Source organism: Carlito syrichta, unplaced genomic scaffold (genome assembly GCF_000164805.1).
Source record: "Carlito syrichta isolate Samal-C Ts95f unplaced genomic scaffold, Tarsius_syrichta-2.0.1 Scaffold287916, whole genome shotgun sequence".
Lineage (NCBI taxonomy): Eukaryota > Metazoa > Chordata > Mammalia > Primates > Tarsiidae > Carlito > Carlito syrichta.
Window position 1 is genome coordinate 35,255 of NW_007232012.1, and position 21,544 is coordinate 56,798.

The 21,544-nt window shown below is 35.9% G+C and overlaps 1 protein-coding gene across 1 annotated transcript in view; it reads left to right on the plus strand.

Moving 5' to 3' along the window:
• Positions 1–21,544, plus strand: part of LOC103255181 (usherin) — a 465,104-nt gene that overhangs the window by 24,208 nt on the left and 419,352 nt on the right. The window contains exons 8-10 of the mRNA XM_008053149.2: positions 754–957; positions 1,085–1,165; positions 3,660–3,854. Coding sequence (XP_008051340.2) covers positions 754–957; positions 1,085–1,165; positions 3,660–3,854 — 480 coding nt within the window. The remainder of the gene's footprint in view (positions 1–753; positions 958–1,084; positions 1,166–3,659; positions 3,855–21,544) is intronic.

Below are 21,544 nucleotides of genomic sequence, written 5' to 3' on the forward strand. Positions count from 1 at the left end.
TACACATTCTGTGAAACCTTACGGTGTTACTATTGCCAAAGCTAAATGTTGGCCCCTATCATGTTAATGTGAACATAAAACTGGTGACCATTTTGTATTTTCAAGATTATGGAACTCAGTGAGAATGGTAGAGCATAGTGATAACTCTTCTGGGTGCTGCTGAAACTGGGACTAAATTCTCTATCTCTGAAATTATTATTATGCAATTCACAGGAATTTCTTAGCATTCTAATATATTTTGAAGCCATGTTCTCTCTCCTGCTATTCTGCATAAAATCCTCAAAGTGTATTTCTTCCCCAATGAGCTTATTGAATAGTCATGCTAATTTAAATATTATTTTTTGGCATGTAAACATTTGACTTATAGTAAATTAATTTTCCAACATTGAGGGACAAGTGAATATTCCCCACCATAATATATAATTGCCTAAATTTTATGTCTTAAGAAGAAACAGAATTTGGAAAATGTGGGCATAAAGAGGTAAAATAAATGCTTTTCAGTACTAAGATTTAAATTATAATTATTCACATCAATATTTTCCAAATAACAGAAATATAAATATTTCCTTGCAACGACTTCGCCTGATAAAAAGCAGGAGAAGGCATAAAAGATTTCCTAAACAAGACTTGAAAGTCTAACAATTGTGTCTAACCACTCCCCTCCCCCAAAATGTGGTACTGCAGAGAACAAAAATGATTGGTAATTAATGACTTAAGCCCTTTATGTGATACTCATCCCTTACTATTTGCTAGGTTTCGGTGGTTGCATGAAGGATGTTAAATTTACACGGGGTGCTGTCGTTAACTTGGCATCTGTGTCCAGCAGTGCTGTCAGAGTCAATCTGGATGGATGCCTATCAACTGACAGCGCTGTTAACTGCAGGGGAAATGACTCCATTCTGGTTTACCAGGGAAAAGAACAGAGTGTTTATGAGGGTGGTCTCCAGCATTTCACAGGTAATGTGACGGTTCTCTGAATTAAATGTTACATGTCTCCTGTTCGTCCCCCTTTCCCTCCCTACCAGTCCCTCATTAGTCTATCTGAGTAATATTTTAACCTTTCTACTTCTTATTTCCATTTAAGAATACCTGTATCGAGTGATAGCCTCTCATGAAGGAGGTTCAGTGTATAGTGATTGGAGTCGAGGTCGTACAACAGCTGCAGGTAAATGCTATTCATCTTAAAATGCATATGTGTACACAAGGGCTATTAACCCAAAGTAGTAGTAGTTTTGTAATTTTATGACAAAGCATGTCTTTGTTTGAAAATGCACCTGTCAAAGGCTAAAATGCTTAGTAGATTAGTACTTTTGCTTTTTTAAGAATTTACTAAATATTTGATCAGGCTTGATTCTCTCCTCTTTGGATGCAGAAGAAAGTAAGTTCAGGTTGACTTAAGGAAATGGCAGCCACACCTACCCCAACCTCTAGAATTTTTTGCCGACAGCACATTTGAAACTTGCATCTGGTTGGCAGCAAATGTGTCTGTTATCACGTCATTGTGGATGTTTGCCATGCTGTTGACAGTTAGGATCTTAGGATGACTCTCCCAACAAAGAAATTGCTGATTGGTTTAAATTTTTTGATTTGGAAGAGAAACAGCTAGGAGATAGATTACATTAGATCTAACCTCAGAAAGCTTACCTATAAGTATTTTGTACTTCTGATTATGGTCATAAAACATTTTCCTATAATACCATCACAGGAAGATATTCAACACAAAGAGCTTTGTGGCTCAGTAGCATTCTACTACTTTGGGGTCAAATATTTGTCTGAAAAATGGACATATCTCCAAATGATTGCCACCAATGTCTCTGAAGAAAGTTTATCCAGCAAATAACAATTTATCTGAAGATGTATTTTTCACCAAGTTATTCTCTTATGCTTATTATCAACAATAATTTTCTATCTTAGGCGTCCTTTGAGGAATCTTCTTAATCTAAAAGATAATTAAATACTGAGATGGGCAACTAAGAATAATTCTCCAGGCTTTCTTCCTACATATTTTTCAGAAGAGGACAACTTGATACTATTCTAGAATGATTTAAATTATCATCTATTTATAGGCAAGATAATGAGCTAACAATCTCTTAAAATCCTTTTCAACTTCAGAGCTAGGAAAAAGCTCCAATGTAAAATATTCATTTATTACTGTCATATTCTGTGCCCCTATTTTTCATTCCTTTACTTTACTAGCAATTATACTATAAAGCCTGCTTTGAGTATAATTCAGCAATGTAAATAGGTACCCAGAAAGTGCATTGCTCATTTGGCTTAATAGTCCCAATTTTGAGTACCACTGAGCAAGTACACAAACAGTGTTCTGAATTTATAACAATGGTCTAATCACAAAGTCTTATGCCATAAATTCATATTTACAATCTGACCACAACACCAAGCAGCTACATGCTCCCAAGGGTTGCAGAATAATTGCACTATTTAATTATTTTTGAGTCAGTTTTGCTCTGTCCCTTATGAGAAGACCATCTGTTAGACAGTACTGTACTTTGCCCTGTACCACATTTCAGAACTAATAAAATCAGCATCACTCCCGTTGTCCCTTTCCTTGCAACTTGGTCGCATGGCCTGTGTGTTTTCTATAGGTGTTCATGGTGTTTTAACTGCACAGAGAGAGGTTTTCCCCCTCTGTGGTTTCCCTCATCCTTTATGTTCACTTTGTTTTCCTTAAAGCTGTCCTATTTTATTGGTCTGAACAGTAAAGTCGGAGAAGGAGGATATTTGATGTGGAAAAACCAAAGTGATCCTCCATCGACAGGGCTCAGGAGTCCATGAGCAGTTAGAGCAGGTCTCTCATCCATCATCCTGCCACGGAGTTCCTCGGGCTCTTTCTTTGTGTCCCCAGTGCAGTCAGCTGTGATGAAGTTGTTACTGATCAGAGCTGTAGAAATATCTAATAAATAGTTAACAGTTATGGATTTTAAAAATTAGGGGGCTTAGCTTGTAAGTAAGGCTTTGCAGTTCCTTTAAGTGTCCTCATTTTGTGTTATTATTATTTTGAGATACTCTGTAGAACATATCTCTGAAAACAATTTTGTAGAATCTCAAGGGCATCAGCTCCCTTAGCCCCCCACCCCCATGCATCTAGGAATATATCCTATATATCATTTCTGGTAGAACTTTGCTTTTTTAAAAAACTAATTTGAACAACAGTTGAATTTAGAAAATGGGTCCAGACATTCAAGCATTAATGAGACACAATCACATTTGTGATATTTTTTGGTTAATACATTGAAGATATAAAAGTGTCAAACCACTATGTTTTAATAACAGTCTAATTATCTTGCTTCAAAGGGGTACATCATTCTATTGCTTGAACTTGTTATCTGCCTACTATCCACCTCCTTCTTTATGAGTGATGTTTAAACATGTTGGATACATTAAATGTTTTTGGAAAACCTGGACTAGACTTGAAAGAATGTTATGTCGATGGAGTTTTGATGGTTTTGAAATATCGCTTAAACTGAATGGCTCAAGATGTGCAGTCATATTAAATCAATGCTGAAAAGTTACAACTCTAATAAATTGTATTTATGCTAATGGTTGAGTCTGATTTACTGCAGCCATTAAAAGTGAAGAATAGGGGCAATAGTCTTCTCAGAACTGCCATTTTCTATATTTTCTCTTTTATTCTTTTGCAGCTCCACAAAGTGTGCCAACTCCCTCAAGAGTCTGCAGCATAAATGGATATAGCATTGAGGTGACCTGGGATGAACCTGTTGTGGTCAGAGGTGTAATTGAGAAGTACATTCTGAAAGCCTACAGTGAGGACAACCCCCATCTACCCCGTGTGCCCTCTGCCAGTGCTGAGTTTGTCAATACCAGCACCCTTGCAGGTAAAGGCAGTTCTTTAAACAGAGTAGATCTCATTCATTTCCTTTTCATTTTGACTTCAACTAAAAATTTTCTGCCAGTCTTTTAAAAAATATTTTATATATGCATATATTTTGCCTGATTAAAGGCAATAGCAACTATCTAATGTGGTGGACACTTGTATCTATATAGGATGAATTCTACAACGTGCATGAGCTCCCATGGATAATTTCATTACAAGGTTGATGTTCTCTCCATCCCTAAAAGGTTAGGTCATGGTTGGCTATACCCCTTTAACATTTTATAGACATCTTCTGTGAATCCTATATGTTCTTAAAGGAACAGGTTGCCTATTTCTCCACACAAAAAATTTACTCTTTGGGACTAACCCAAGTTCATACCATTATTATTTATTGTAAAATTGCTGATTAAATCTAATTATCTCAAGGTGGAGGACTATTAGAGCCCCAGCAGTTTGAGTGGCAAACCAGTGAATCGATTTCTCACAGTGCAGGATGCCATGCAGAATGATTAGAGTGAAATATACCCATACACACCACTTACATATCTCACACTCAAATTCATGCATGTGTAGTAAGAGCATTTTTCAGCTTCATGAAATGTTAAAGCACATTTAAATGGAAAATTGAATTTAAGCCTTTGACAAAAAAAGCAGAATGCATCAAATCTGATAGAAAACAAAACTTCCCCTCAAAAAATTTTATAATAAGAGCAAGCATAATGAATGTTAGAATAATCTCAAGTATGTTTTCAACATATTTATTGGTCAATTTCCTCAAGCTTTATCTATTTTAGACTCTTTGGAATCTACAACCCAAATATACTACAAAGTTTTAGAAAAAAAATTTGCACTCTTCACTTCCTTTTCTCCTATTTTATCCACCTGATATAAACCCAACTGATTAAGCCCACAGCTTGCCTTTTCCCAGGTTGCAAGTGGCAACTAAGCGGACTGGAAAATATCAAGCAGTGTATCACTAAAAATTCTCAACCCTACTTTCAAATGGGCACTCAGTAGTTACACCAATCCTACTATATTTCTATAATAAACTCCTCCCATTGTCCTCATTAAATACTTTCTATTTTCCCAAAGTATCCAAATGTTAATCTTCTTCTTAATCCTACTCAGCTGATGGTGTCATATTGTAGATCAAATTAGACACCATACAAGAAACATAATCTGTTATATAGGTTTTCTGTCACTTTCTTGCACCAAATGAACATATTAACTGCATTTTTTCTGCCTGATGGACTATTGTTAGGAATTGAATTAATATATGTTAAAACACTTACAACTACTTTTGATATATAGGAGGTGTTTGCTATCATGTTATTCTCATAATTCTTTTTTGTTTTTCTCTCTTTTTCCTTGTCTATTTTTACACAGTTGCTTTTAGCCTATCAAAAATCGATCTTCATAAATCCTCTGAACCCCAACTCTTCCTATCTTTTCAGAGATGATGCTGATAGTTTTTCTTTCTCTCACATATATTTTTAACTTCTCTCTCTGCTGCAGTAGAGTGTGTTCAGGGTCAGCATTAGTAGCTTCACTCAGGAACTTGTTATTAATGCAAGTTCTCCAGTCAACTCCACATCTGCTGAATCAGTAGCTCTTGGGTATGGCTCAGTAATCCTTGCTTAAACAAGTTAATTCTGATGCACCTCAGAGTTTGAGAACCACTGCTCTGGTGAATTCTTCCTAGGATCATTCAAACTTTGTCTAGTATCTTCCATTGTCAAACACAAACCAACTGACCCAAACAAATCACAAAAATCTTCCTTTCCTCTAAATTCTCCTTTGGTTTTTGCTCTTTATATCCTCCTCCAAGACTGCCTTCTAGCATGAAGCACCTAGGCAAATTTTCACCCCTTCACTTCATCTGGCTTGTGCTCACCATTTCTGCTGACACCAACAACCGCCACCTTTACATCTGCAAAAAACACTTGACAATCCTCACCTTCACTACTCTACAGCATTCTGCACAGGTTTCTCACTATTTGTTGAAATGTTTCTTCACTTCTCTGACACTTCTGTTTAGCTCCTGCACCTTGGGGATTCTTAGTGTCCTTTGCTCACTCCTTCTGGAGCTTGACTCTGCATATTGGAGAGTTTCAAGATTTAGACCTGGGCCCGCTTCTCTTTCTCTTTTACTTTTTGCTAGTCTTTCTTCAGAGACGTCGTAAGTTATATCAAATGTCATCTAGATGCTATTGACTCCTAAACGATATCCACATGTCTGCATCCAATAGGCAATGGAATGTAGTGACATTTCCAATTGGCTGTCTCGCTACCTCTACACTTACAAATTCAAACCTAAACTCTTGCTCCTCCTGCATTCTCAATATCGATAAATGATACCTCCAGTCACCCATTTTATCAAGTTTAAACATTACTCTCAATCTTTCACCTTCTTCTTCATACCTCATATCCATAGTTGTCACTCTGTTTCCCAAAGTATGTGTTAAATTTGTACATCTCTACCCTTAACTACTGGTCAGGTCAAACTACTACTATCACTCACTTGGACAACTGCAATACTTATCTTTTTGACAACCATTTTTTTTTTGCTTCCTGACCAAGAGTCTATCCTAGAGCAACTGGTATCATCTCACCCTCTTCAAGATCTTTCCGTTGCTTTTTACTGTCTCTCCCTCAATCACATGTTGTCTCAATCACCCCTCATTTTCTATTTCCACCTTTTGCTATTGTAATTAATATGATGTTTAAAAAATCTGTATAAATATCTTTGGGAGAATTCTAGATAGTGATTGTGGGATAAATTCCTATAAGTGAAACAATAGGATCAAAAACTCTTGAAGTCTAGTACAGTCTTAGACTTTGAAGTCAGCTATTGATGCACACGTCTGCTATGTACCCTTCCTGTGACTTAGGAAAGTTATACATCCTTCTGGCTCTTTCTCTAATGTCCTAACCTGTGAAATGGGAGAATAATATTTACCTCAGAAGCATTTTAAAAATATTATGAGACTTTTTAGAAATAAATTAACCTTTGTGTACTTCAGATTCTGTCTAGGTAAATGAGAATGAAATATAACTACCTATCTCAAAAGGTAGCTGTGAGGATTCAGTGAATCCATGTATATGAAAAGCATATAGCATAGTGATTGACGTGTGGAATACACTGTATAAATGTTAGCTACCAGATGTCTGTAAAGTATGTAACAGTGCTTAAAGTATGGTAATTTCTCAAGAAAAGGGTAGTGGTTTTTATACTGCCAAATACTTGCCCAGAAGGCTGTACAAATTATACTTCTACCAGCAGGCAGAATGCAAGATTGTGGATTTCATTTCATTCTAGCCAACACCAAGTTTTACAATAAAAAACTTTGCCTGGGCAGCGAGACCTCATCTCTACAATAAAATTACAGGCTGGGTGTGGTAGCGCATGCCTGTAATTCCGGCTACTCGGAAGGCTGAGGCAGAAGGATCGCCGGAGCCTAGCAGGTTGAAGCTGTGGTGGCCGGGAGCGGCCACTGCACTCCAGTCTGAGCAACAGAATGAGACTCCAACTCAAAAAAAAAACAAAAACAAAAACTTTGCAAGTTTGAAAGGCAAAATATGTCAGAATATTGTTTTAATTTGCATTTATTTGATTATCAAAAAGATTAAGTATTTTTAATGTTTATTGGCCATTTGTACTTTTGTGACATGCCTACTAGGTTTATTGTTAATTTTTTATTGAACAATTTACATTTTCTTATTTAAGTATCTCTCTACATATGAAAAACAATATATGTGTTTGCCTCATATGATGTAACACCTCCAATTTTGTCATTTTTAAAAATTTTGATTTGCATTTTTATACACAGATTAAAAGTTTTTATATAGTTAATATAACATATTTTTAAAATGTTTGTTAATATTCTGTGGGTAACATTTAAAAATTTATATTCTCTATTTCTGGCAAACTAACATTTGTTTATATTAGAAATAGCATATTGATAAGATATAATGTATATTCTCTGAAATAGTCATTCTAAATTTAGGATAATACCAAATCAGAAATTTGGGGCAGAGAAGCTATTTAAATTAAACCAGCCTCTACCAAGGTTCTGTTGTATACCTCCCTGGAAGAAAGAACCCACCAGATTAAAAGTTTTTGTAAAAAACTAAGGAAAAGACCAGCTATTAATGCAATATTTGTCAGTTTCTCTTTGATATACTTTTTGTTTGCATTTTTCTTGTTTTGGTTACCTTTACACTTAAAATTTTTGTTTTAAGCTTTTAGGTCACATTGCTTTAGATACAGTCAAACATTGCTTAATGACAGACATACCTTCTGAAAAATGTGTTGTTAGGTGATTTCACTGTTGTGTGAATGTCATAGTGTGTCCCTAAACAAACCTAGATGGTATAGCCAACTACATACCTACTCTATGTGGACTAGCCTATTTCTGCCATGCTATGAACCTGTATAGCATATTACTACCTATCTCAAAAGGTAACTGTGAGGATTCAGTGAATCCATGTATATGAAAAGCATATAGCATAGTGATTGACGTGTGGAATACACTGTATAAATGTTAGCTACCAGATGTCTGTAAAGTATGTAACAGTGCTTAAAGTATGGTAATTTCTCAAGAAAAGGGTAGTGGTTTTTATACTAAATACTGTAGGCATTTATAACACAATGATAAGTATTTCTTGTCTAATCATATGTAAACATAGAAAAGATACAGTCAAATCGTGACATTATAATCTTATGGGGCTACCATAAAGTATGTGGCTGACCAAACCATTGTTGTGTGGCTGTGATTTTACAGCAGGTCCTCAAGTAAAGTCATTTAATTCAATGTCATTTTGTTGTAAGGTTGAGGAAAAAAAAAAATTCCCAGGCAGGGCCACTGTGTGGAGTTTGCACGTTCTCCCCATGTCTGCATGGGTTTTCTCCAGGCACTCTGATTTCCTCCCAACACTGTGCCTGTGAGGTAAATTGGCATGTCTACATGGTCCCAGTATGAATGAGTGTGGGTGTGATTGTGAGTGGCCCATCCAGGGCTTGTTCTTGCCTTGCCCCTAAACTGCCCCAGTGGCCTCCCGCCACTTGCAACCCTGAAATGGATGGATAAGTGGGTTGGAAAATGAATGAATGCATATATACAAATTATTTTCTTTCTTTTTTTAAATTAAATTTGTGATTTTATATTATTTATTTATTTTTTAAAACATATTTTTTATTTTAAAATTGGGGTATAGTTAAGGATTAGGTATACAAATATGCATCGTTCAGGTACCCTTGTTGATAAGGGGTGTCCCCCCCATCTCCAGACAGATATTGACTACCATTAATCCCACCTCTCTTCCCCTCCCTGCCCCCCCTATAGTATCCCACCACTGTCAATCCTTTTCTTATAGTATTACAATAGCTGTTCAAGGTCCACTTATGAGTGAGAACATGTGATACTCAGATCTTTGTTTCTGTGAGTGATCACTCAGTATTATAGACTCTAGTTCCATCCAGGTTGCTGCAAAGTTCATGATTTTGTTCCTTTTTATGACTGCGTGGTAAACCATCATCATACAAATGCACCACAGCAAGAGACAGTACTCAGCTAGCTCACCTTAGTTATGATTGTTGGTTTTTGAACTACATAATGGTAGGAGGAGCTCCTTCTAGTTTTCACTTTGCAAACATTTATTCCTTGATTTAACCCAGCACCAGTACGAACACTGTCACTCACAGATTCATCAAAACTTGGGTAAACCAGGCTCGGTGGTTCAGCCTGTAATCCCGCGCCTTTGGGAGGCTGAGGTGAGTGAATTGCCTAAGCCCGCGGGTTTGAGACCCGCCTGGGCCACTTGGTGAGACCTCATCTCTACAATAAAACCAAAAAAATTAGCTTGGTAGCACGTGCCTGTAGTTCCAGCTACTCGGAAGGCGGAGGTGGAAGGATCGCCGGAGCCCAGCAGGTCGAGGCTGCGGTGGTCGGGAGTGTGCCACTGCACTCCAGTCTGGGCGACAGATTGAGACTCCAACTCAAAAAAACAAAAAAAAAAACAAAACAAGAAACTTGGGTAAATAATGACCTTACTTGTTTTGATTAATCTTTCCTGAATAGGTAAGTAACTGACATTTATTTCAATGTTTCATATTAGATGTATGGTGATGTTTTTGTGACCAAAATATATTGTAGGAACTTAACTCTTTTTTATATCAATTAACCTGTGGTAAAATTACCTTCCTTACACATTGTTTCACTGAAAGTAGCAGTTTCCAAAAACATCTCTGTAGTTGGGGTTTTATGTTCAATTTGAAATTCTCTGTATTTTAGTAGTGGCGTTTCACTCATTCACATTTGTTTTTATAATTTTCTTTTTTCTGCCATCATGTTTTATGTTTTCCATTTTTTTGTTAGTGATTGTTTTTAGTATTTTTTTCCTGTTATTCTTCCCGTATGAACTGTGAATTCTTTAACCTTTTTTCCTTCAAGGTTTGCTGCTCACAATACTAAAGTGAGCTTGCAAGGACTTATGTAGAAGGTCATCTTAAAAACTAAGAACTCTGGTACTGCCAGGTGGACTTTCGCTGTGCAGAATCAGAATAATGAGGGGGGATGAGAATTGGGCGGCTCCAAAGCCAGCTTGGATAATTATCAAAATTAGAGAATTTCACAGTAAAGTAGAAGAATGTGAGAAAGTGAGATTGAAGGAGTGAGGGAACAGAGATCCAGAAAGCTGGATTTGGTGGAGATGTTAGGGGTATAGAGATCGGTTTCTTTGCCAGTTGGCTGAGAAAACAAGGTACCAAAAGAGAAAAGATGGTAAAGTGGATATGTGCAGTTTTGCTGCTAATCTTGAAAATAATCCCCCATTAGCATTGCTGAGGTGTCTTTTGTTGAGATTTTAAATTTCTTTTGGTTGTTAGAATCATATTTATTTGGAATCATATTTATTAGAATCATATTTATTTTATGCTGAGAGTGAATGCACAAGGCAATTTACCTTTTTGATTGGTCTAGTGCTCTTTATCAATTAAGTGAAAAGTGTTATCCGAAAATGTGTTGGTTTATTTTCATTAATTTTTTGTTACATTATGGGCTCTTTAATGCTTCAGATTTTATTTTTTTTCAGTTGGGAAAATATTCCATTGTGCATATGATTATTACTTCTGGTGAGAAGCAGCAGTTTTCAATATTATGTATTTCTTCCCAGGTGTCTACCTTAACGTAGCAGCACAGGGCAGAGTCAAATTAATCTAGGTTCAGAGCCCACCTATGCCAATTTTTAGCTGTGTGATCTTAGGCAAATTTAAAAACATACCCCTATATTGAAGTTTCTTCACACATAAATTAAGGATTAAAAGCTGTCTTCATATTATGGCATTTTTGTAGATACAGTGATGTACTTATGTAAAATATTTTTGCTTAGAAACAAGTGCACAGTAAATGTTCAATGAGTTAATAGTTATCATTTTAATCTCTAAATTATAGTGTCTGAATTCTGGTTTATTACCTCATAAGTGTTTCTCTTTTTTATTTTCTAATTTTTGTACTGTTGATTCTGCTTTTTGAAAGTTCCAAGATGAGTTTTAATTCTGCCAGTTCAATCTTTAATATGATTTGCATTTGTTCCTCATCTCATCACTTTGTTTGATTTCTGCTTGCCCCTTTATATTTTCCATTTTCATCTTCATCTCTGTTGTTTACCACTTACCTTTTGTTTCTTGTTTAATGGATTCCAAGATTTTTTAGATCTATTAATAGCACACAACTGATAACTTATACATTTTATAGGTTTCTTGAATTAAGTCCTCCCCAGAACATGATAGTCTTCTGTAATTTGAGGACTGTGTTCTTATCTTCTTTTGAGTTATAACTTTTCTGTCAGCTAAATGTACCCCACAACCCCACAGTTCAGCTGCCCCATCCATAAAATTCTCTTTCAGACTGATTGTTTATATAGGAAAATTAAATCGTTTTCAAATCATTTTACCAGATAGCCAATTGCCATCAATAAAAACCTTCACTGGAATCATGACAGGGTCAACTGAGGTAACTTTGCATCAGCCACACAGTAATCCTGCAGTTTCAGCTCCTTTCTTCTCAGTGTTTGGTAAAGTATTAACAGGAGCACTGAGAGCTTGCTGGAATTTTGCACCCAGCTCAGGATTTGGTTTGTCTGGGACTCTCTTTCCATTAGTCCTGCATCTTTGCCTGGTATCCTTACAGGTCTTTCTAAACCTTTCATTATTTCACTGGGATTCTTATAAGGTAGTTTACACCATAGGTGCATACTGAGTCACCTGGGAGTCTTTGGAAAATACTATAGCCCATGTGCCCCACCTGCAGAGTCTGATTTAATCAGTCTAGAATGTAGCCTGGCCATCATTTTAAAAGGATTTTAGGCCATTCTATTGTATAGCTAACATTGGAAAACACTGAAAAGGAGGAGTTTGACGCCAGTGATCACATTTCAATTGTATCCAGAAATTCTTACAACTTTCACTTCCCAACTCAAAAATGTGGGAGGAAAAGAAATGTTTAAAAGTAATAAAATGTTAAAAGTAAGTAGATAATATTAGCAAAGGAGCATTGTATGACAACAAAAATGAAGTGCAATATTATTGGGAAGAAGTAGGAAACTATGGTCAGACTTAGAAAAAACAGAAGGCAAAAGAAAAGAAAATTATTATAAATGAATACCAACTAAGAGAATGGAAAGAATAGTGAAACAGAATATTTACCATTCATGAATTTGGCTACCAGAGGATTAAATGAGATAAATCCCAGTAGCAATGGAGAGTTGAAGGGTTAACAGCCCCATTCAGGAGCAAATGGGCCCCTTTGGGCCACAGGGTCTGAATTCTGTGCCCTCCCAAGGCCAAGGTTCAGAGCAAGGAGTTCTTCAAGGTTCATTTCCTCAGTCAGAGCCTCAGGGTAGAAAGCCCTGCAGTTATCACTCCTGTGCATCTTTAGACTTGTTGCAAAGGGCTCCAATTAACTCTGGGAAGCTTTTGCTGATTTTCCCTCCAGCCCTGTTAACATGCAAAGCTGCAGCCCAGAGAGACAGTCCTGGCATTTCCCCTCAAACTGAGGGCTGCTCAGAAAGTGACTTCACAATTTGATTTGAAATTATGTCAAGAATGAATGGATTCAAGAGTTTGCACATATACAATCATTTTGTCCTTAAGATCTTCAAACATGTAAGCCTAATTATCAGCATAATTACTATATCACCTGGCATGTGGATATAATTGGTATACAGAAAAGATTTTCTTAATTTTATTGTTGCATTACATTGAGCTAAAGTCTAGGAATTATATTCCTTCCTCAGGTAAAATAATAATAGTAAATGCTATTCATTATCCACTATAGTTTAACAGATGAACCAATAATAATAATCTTTCAGATAACCCAAGTAAGTCTCAATTTATGTAGAAAAATAAAGACATTTTAATTTATAATGCAATTGATAATATTGCTTTTACCACTAAAACTGGTTCAATCCTCATATATAGGGACTTTAATCTTTTACCTGAAAAAAGTGGGTTACATACTGAAAATCTGTCTCTATTTATTTTCCCCCTCTCGCATGGATACTAGTAATGATTAGTGACTCTCAAATCTATTGGTCATTGGTTATAAGGTGATTCTCAGATTGCGTATAAAATCCGGATCCATAAACCCCTCACACAAGATTCCTTATATTTGGCCTAGGGTTTAGAAATTGCTTAGTGTTCCTATTGGTTCTTTGGCAGAAGTGTCACGGACCATATGTTGAGAAACACTGGTGTAAAGGAATGGTCAGGTAAAATGGAAACCTTTTTACCTGCTAGGCTTGAATTTATCCTGTTTCAGTCCTGCTTCTTGTTCCAACTGCATTAGTTTTGCCGCCAGAGAAATGCCAGGGTAAAAATAGAGGCAATGTTAAGTAGGGACTCTGACCCCCCAAGTACAGTGCTTTTGAAAGTTCCCAGTGGAAAGGAAGTGATAATTACCTGGAGATCTTAGTAAAAATGCAGATTCTGATTCACTTGGTCTGAGGATATGGTGTTAGATTCTGCATTTTTAACCAGCTTCCTCACCTGCTGTGATACCCACTGGCGAGGCAAGGAGGTCACTCTTTACATAAGGAAATGAAAAACAAAACAAAAAAGAAAAGATAACAAAAAACTAAATTCCAAATTGAAAGATGTCCTGTAGATTCAGATAAAAGATAGATAAGTGCAATTCAATGTGTACATTATCATTGCAATACCTTGGTGAAGTCTTATCTGCATATATTTAAGTTGCAAACACTTAACTATACAACTTGGAAGTGAAAAAGGATGGGAAAAACTTTTAAAATAATGTTACAGGCAAAGGATGCTATCAAGTCCTGAATGTCAATATCTGTTAACTGAAAAGAATGTTGAATGATTTTAGATTTTTCCCAGTCATTGACAAAGAAGTGAAACTCATTGTTGAGGTGCTTAAAGAGAGAATGAAGATTCAAGAACCCTAAAGAATCCTTGATTAATGAAGAGTTAGAGGCATACACAAAACCAAATGTACTGTACTTTATGGCCCATATTAGGAGTTATCAAGCGGACTTTAAATCATAAGTTATTTTTGCCTTATGCCTGACTTTGGAACTTAAACTCAGCTGTCAGTTCACCAGAGATGGTACGTCTATATGTCTATGTATGTGTCTGTATGTACATACATTATATGTATATATATTTTGTCCAGTATATATTAATACCATACTTACCCGAGAAGTCTGCAGAGAGACAACTTTAATTCAATGCCATGACTTTTTAAAAAAAATCCAACTTGAATTCTTGTTCCACAGTTGTCAAAACTGCCTATGGGTCCTCTTTATGTACCCATGTTATTTCTTCATTAGACTATAAGCTACTGGAGGACAAGTATCATGTTTTACATTTATTTCAACCCTTGTTCACTATTCTGCTCAAGGTAGTTGATCACTATACTTTTCTTAAAAGAATGAATGAAGGAATAGATAAGCAAATTCAGGTTTCTGTTACTAACCCTGTAGCGAATGTAATGTTAATATTGTTTTATTATGCTGAGTTGGATTGAGTATTGAACTACTGTTTCTTAGTAAAGTCTCCACTGCCCTAGCTGTTTAGATTTATGAAATAATGTACAGAACAATCACGATTTAAACACATATTTGAAACTTAACACAGATTTACCCAATGGAAAAAAATTATTGGTAAAGTGAATAGCATCTAAAGATTGATTTCAAAACTTATACTCATAATAGAACTAAACCACTATATATTTGCAATTAAAAATAATGGAAGCCAATATTGCTGCACTGTTGATTATTATATGGAGCAAAAAATATTCATTTTTTAAAAATGATCTACTATGTTCGCCAGTAGTGCTGCATTGTATCTTTGCAATCTGATTTTCTGTAGCACCAAGATATACTTCAAGTACTCTCTCAGAAGTACAGTGTTACATACAAAATGAGTGTTTTATGGGAGAAAAACTAATAGAGATGAGTCTAGAATTTTTAATTTGTTTCACTTGAGAAACAGAAAACCTAAAATAACAGTGATGAAGGTTTTCTCTCACTGGTAATAAGTATCCTTAGTAAGCCATCACAGAGGCAGGATGTTCCTAGTGCCAGAGACCATACACTTCGTGTTTTTGCTGTGCCATCCTTAGACACAAGGCCTCTATCTCATGGTCTAAGGTGGTTGCTTGAGCTTCAGTCATCCAGTCTGATTTCTATCCAGCAGGAAGGAGGAATGGTTAAAGAAAGATACATTCACTTTAAAGATATATTTTGGAAGTTGTTCTTCTACCTCTGATTACATTCTATGGTCAGAACTTAGTTACATGATTGTACGTAACTGCAGAGAATGTTGGGAAATATGTCCTTATTCAAAATGGTCATTTGCCCAGTTAAACAGTGGTTTAGTTTTATTGAAGAAGATTATAGTATATAATAGGAGGGCAATTAGTGATCTCTGTCACAATAGGCAAACATCAGAAGTAAATGAGAAAAATTCATTTTGATGGTATTATTGAAAGGTGAATTTTGAGGAAGTCTTTGCCAACTTTTATAGTATGTCATAAATTAATATTTCAATGTAGTTTATTATAAACTATTTCTGTAAATGTAAATCTTGAAAGAAATTGATCTGAAAAAATTCACAGGACAAAAATATGGCCTATGACATAAATAGTAAAAATAGAAATGATGTAATGTTCCTGCTTAGCTAATGTAGAAGAATTTCATTAGGTAATGCAGTGTTGATGAGTTAATAGCTTTGTCTAACTCTCCTGAATACATAATGTGCCTGAACTACTTGTATGTTGCAAAATCTTCAGAGTTTTTTTCTTTACAAATTTTTCATTTTATTCTATGCAATAAGAATTTTCAGTGAAGGATTTGGATTTATTTTTGGTACCATAATCAGCCATAGTTAAAAATGATGACAATATATACATTTTGCTGTACAGTGATAATCCACTAGACATGTCCATAATGCTTATAACTTTAATGCAAATACTTTAAAGTTTGATGAAAAAAGGAACAGTCACCTCAACTTTTCTGTTTTCTATCTGTTGTGATCATTTTATATTTGTATTATATTTAGAGCAAATCAAAAAGGTTACATATACATATAGTAATAAATAAAAGTTCACTGTTGTACCCAGCAATACACACACACACACACACACACACACACACACACACACACACCCAGTAGATTTTCTTATGAGTTGGTTGTTTTTGTAGAGGAATATTATAGGCATACATGCCTACTCATTTGGGGTAATAGGAATGCCACTTTCTGTTTGTAGACAAGATGTTTTAGTATAAATTTGAACGTTTAACACATTTTAAGATACATTTACAATGAAGTATTTGCTATGAAATTGTGCTGTTATTTTTAGTAACATTTCTTCAACATTTTTTCTTCTTGCAGTACTGGGACTTAGGTTGAATGGAAAAAACAATGATCTTGGAGTCAGAAGACACAGGTTCTAATCTTGTCTCTGCTGCTTTCTAGCTGTATGAATTTGTGCACCACATTTTCCACTCTGCCCATCAGCAGCCCCCTCTGTACAATGGAAGAATACTATCAGAGGCTTTTAGCCGGCACCTAAGACACTGGTCAATAGGGAATGACTTCCATTTCTCTTTCTTTCCTTTTCTTCCTATCTCCTTCCCTGCCTTCCTGCTTAATCGGGTCCAATATTTGTTGGAGAATTCTAATAATTTCAGTGTCAGCCCTTTATGTAAGATAAAGAACACAAGTGTGTAACTTCAAACTTATTGCTGAATTAGAATGAAAATGACAGAGACTCTGTAGTTCTTACCACAAAGATATTGATTAAAAATTTGAGGTTGAATGTAAAACTGCGGAGAGAATCTTAACTGGATAATGCTTTGAGGTCAATTAAAATCACTGTTTAAGTGATCTAAGACTGAAATTAAGTTCCATATTTTATGAAGAAAATAAAAGAATATTTTTTTCTCTGGTTGTAGGCATCTAAATCTGCATAGTCGTTGGTAGATATATAATCATCTGCTCTCCCTACTAGAAATTTTAAACAAGGTCGAAAAGTCTATTTGAGGAAAATTAACTATTAGAAAAATAAGTATTAAAGTTTCCAAAGACTTGCCTTAGGTTTGGGTTAACTGTGTTTACTATTCCACCTTTTGCGTAAAATGAAAAATTGACTTTCATTTTATAAATATTAGAAATCCTTATTTATATATAAAATATCCCAAACACAACAACAAATCCCACCTTCCTAGGCTGCTAAGAACCAGAGGAGAAGCATCCTGAGTGTGTTTCCAGATCTCTATTAGACCATTAAATTTTCATCCATATTTAACAAATGTCATTATTCAGTTTCATGGGGTCATTGTGTCAAAATGTCTGTGTTAGAACTTTAATTTATTTTCAGAGGTTCCTTTAAGTGGGAAGGAAGCATGGCATGTTGGATTGATTTACTCTCTTTAATCCATCCACGGGGTTGGTTTGGGATGTATACTTAAAAATTAGAATTTATCAGCACTGCAGCAGAATCCTGAGCCAGAAGTCTCCTCTTCTGCTCTCCTTCCCTGGCCAGTTTTCTTTTAAAATGTGGGCTCTTCCATTATGTCTCCAGGTAGCAGTAGCAGCTCTGCCTGTGTGGCATCCCTTACCAGATGGCCCTCTTAATAAATGTCTTGCTCTTGCCCACCCTCACTTTCTTGATCCAAATGTGAAATGCCAGCAAATAAATAAGAGCATTGTACTCTGATGAGTTCTCTTGAGATAGAGGAAAGCCCTGGGGAGAGGAAGCTAGAAACAGCTTTTCTGTTTACTGTGACTGCTCCTAATTACTGGCCAGCAGTAGAAGACACTGTTTAGATAGTGTAGAATTTAAAGATAAGGAGAGGGAGAGAGAGGAAATTGAGAGTCTCTATATTATTTATTCCAAATGCCTTTGCTAACATGAAAATACTCTTGGATTGTTGTTGAAGTCCCTTTGAAATATTGTGCATGATCTTTGCTAAGGAACCCCTGACTTTGAACTCGGGGTAGACAATTGCTGTGTGCAGATTTCACTGCCAGACTAAAAGTGCAACGGAAATGAGTGGGTGATGAGAGCAGAGCAGCCAGTTCTTTAATTGAATTAAAAGCTGGGTGACATCAATGCAGACACCTGTCCAATTACAGACAGGCCAAGGTGTTTACCATTGCTGTACAAGCGATTCGAAGATGACAGAAATCTTTCCGCCCACAGATTAACATAATGAAGGAGAACAGATTACAGTGGATGCCGGCCAAACACCTAGGTTGGCAGCTGGGGGTGGGGTGGGGGAGGGGGGAGGAGTCTGCTGAAGTATGTAAATAGAAACAGAGTCCTTTTTTCTTCTCCGAAATGTGTTTGGCTTTAAAAAGGATGCCATTTTGCTTTGTGTCTTAGGCTCGGTTTCCAGGCAGAGCATTTATACTTGTCTACATTTAGTCAGAGGAGTTAATCATAAAATTTCAACGTCAAAGCAGACTTCTCTGTTGTTTTCCTGCTTCTCAGCATACAGTGTCCTATTAGAAGCACAAAAGCGTGCACAGCTGGTGTCAGCCTCACAATGATTTTCTCTTAGGTCGTCAGGCTGCCTCCTATTATTAATATTTCTCTTTGACTCCTTTGAAACTTGAGGTTAGAGCAAAGGAAAGAAAGTGTTGGAGATAATAATCTATCAGTCCAAAGAAACAATGTCTGTTACTTTGCTGGCATCTTGAAAGGGGTGGGGTGGGGGAGGGCTTTCTTGAGTGGGGGAAATAGCTGAATGGAGCTAAGAAGATGAAAGTCTTCGTCTTTCTGTCAACGATTACTTGGGCAAACCATGATAATAACTGTTGGAATAGAGGACAAGTAAAGAAGTAAAAGGATATATCCTCCGCATTCAAGGAATTACCCGAATCATTACCAAAGATGTTTAAATGGCAAGATTCTCCAGGTGACCTCTTCCCCTCTGCCAGGTGAACACCCTCAGAACACAGTTTGGAGCCACGTGCAGGAGATTCTTAAACTTCCTGTTCTGATGTGTTTCTTTTCCTTAAATCAAGTCCCTGTCCCTGTTCTTTTAGCTTGGGCTTTCTGCACCCACTGTGGCCCATAGGACTGCAATTCAAAGGGAATCTACTTACTTGACTTCAAACTCCCTTGGTGTGACATGTCAGGATTTCTCAATGTTAAGCATTAATGCAAAATGCATTATCGCTTAGCAGTGAGAGTTATGGTCCTGCTGGTGCCAATGATTTTAATCCAGATACCCATGCTCCTGTGTTTCATGGGATACTAACACTTTTAAGACATCAATAATGCTTACTTTATGCTTATTGAATGTTTTTTCGGCTTGCCCTCTTCCATTATCAGGAAAAACTGACAAGTTTCCTGACATGGTTGGGGCCATTTTCTAATCTCACAGAGTTTTGTGGCTGAAAGGGAGTTTGAGAGGTCATCAGCCTATCGTGTGATAGGGACACTCTCAAATTAAAAGAACAACAATGACAAAAACAAAACAAAACAAAACAAAAGGAGACTCACATTCAAGTCAATCTTAAAGTTCTCTCTATCAGAATATGCTTTTTATTATAAACTTTCTAAGTGCTATAAAAGGAGACTACTCCATTTTCTCTTCCTGGGTTTTCTGTGGATATGTTCTTCTGTCTAGGATTCTTTTATAAATATGTCATACTGTATATTTATCAGTATTCTTTTAAATTTAATACTAAAATATATTTCCAATGCTTATCCATTTGTAAAATTTGTCTTTAACTAAATATAGGTCTCCTGACATCTTGGACTAGCAAGTCTAGATCTTATAAATGCCTTTGTTCATTTGGCATATATGCACACATTCTGCTTTATGTATTAATCTTACTATTTCTTACTAATCTTACTATTTCTTACTATTATTATCGGGGTTCTTCTAGTGTTAATGTTTTTATATTCGAAGCTTTGTAAAAAATCAGTTGTATTCTCTAGCACCTTATCCAGAGACATATAGAAGAAAAATTGATAAATACTTTTTGATAATAATATATTGTCCTAGTAATACTACTTTTTTCTTGAGAGTACATAATTGAAGTAGGACTCTGACACTTGAAGCAAGGCCATTAGGATAATCATTCAATGATTTCAAAGGATGTCTCCAAGAAGAGCTACCTTACTCAGTCTTTGAGAGACTATACTTATTCTCTTCCTTTGGTAATAGCACAACTTTTATAAGCTTCAACTTTAACCCACCCTGGTAAACTCTCCATACTGAGAATCAAGAGAGATAAACCACATGTCCCAGAAAATGAGATGGCTTTGTCATTATTTTGAGATGTGAAATCCACTTGGTTGACCAGCATCTTCTGCTACATAATGCTTAATTGAAACCTGACAAAAGGAGAGAAAGCATTGAATCGTTATACTGTTCTTCTTACTGAAATAGATAATAGTACCTTACATTTAGGGAAAATTATTCAGATGACTTAACAAACTGTCTCTGAGACACACATTTTGAGCAAGTTTCCCACTAGAAATAGGAAAGAAACAGCACTCCAGCTTAGAAAATACAGCACATTTTTTGAAAGTGTGATTTACAAACTATCTAAAACCTTCAACCTGGGATCCAAAGTTGGCAAGAGCCAAAACATCAGCTTTCTCTTTCTTTTTTATTTTTTCTGTTTTCTATTTTGCAGCTCTCATTTCTCAGTGTTTATTGTTTCACCTGGCTTGAAATGGGAAATGTAAGCATTTTGATAAATGGCCTGAAAGATGATCTACTTTCTCTCCAGCATCTTTCTTTAAAAATCTCAGGATTCTTCTATGAAATACAATTCAATTTGGTAAACTTTTCTACCAAAGCACAAAGCTGAAGAAAGCACATTTGCTGAAAAGAGTATTGCTTATTTTCTAAGGTCTTTAAAGTAAAGTTTTGGGGAATTAGCAAAGAAATCTTATCATACACACATACACACAAAGTAGCTCCTTAAGTGATAGCAAGGAAGGTTAAAGAAAACACTCATGATCATTTAGTGGATATGAACTCAGTATCTGATTTGACAAGATCCTTGTGAAAGTCTACATTAATACCTTTCCTGATTAGTTGATACAACAGTTACAATTCCAACATTGTACTTTAGTTATTATTTGGGAGAAAATAATGTCTCAGGATAAGGTATTTTATAGAATCAGGTAGCAAAATTGCAAA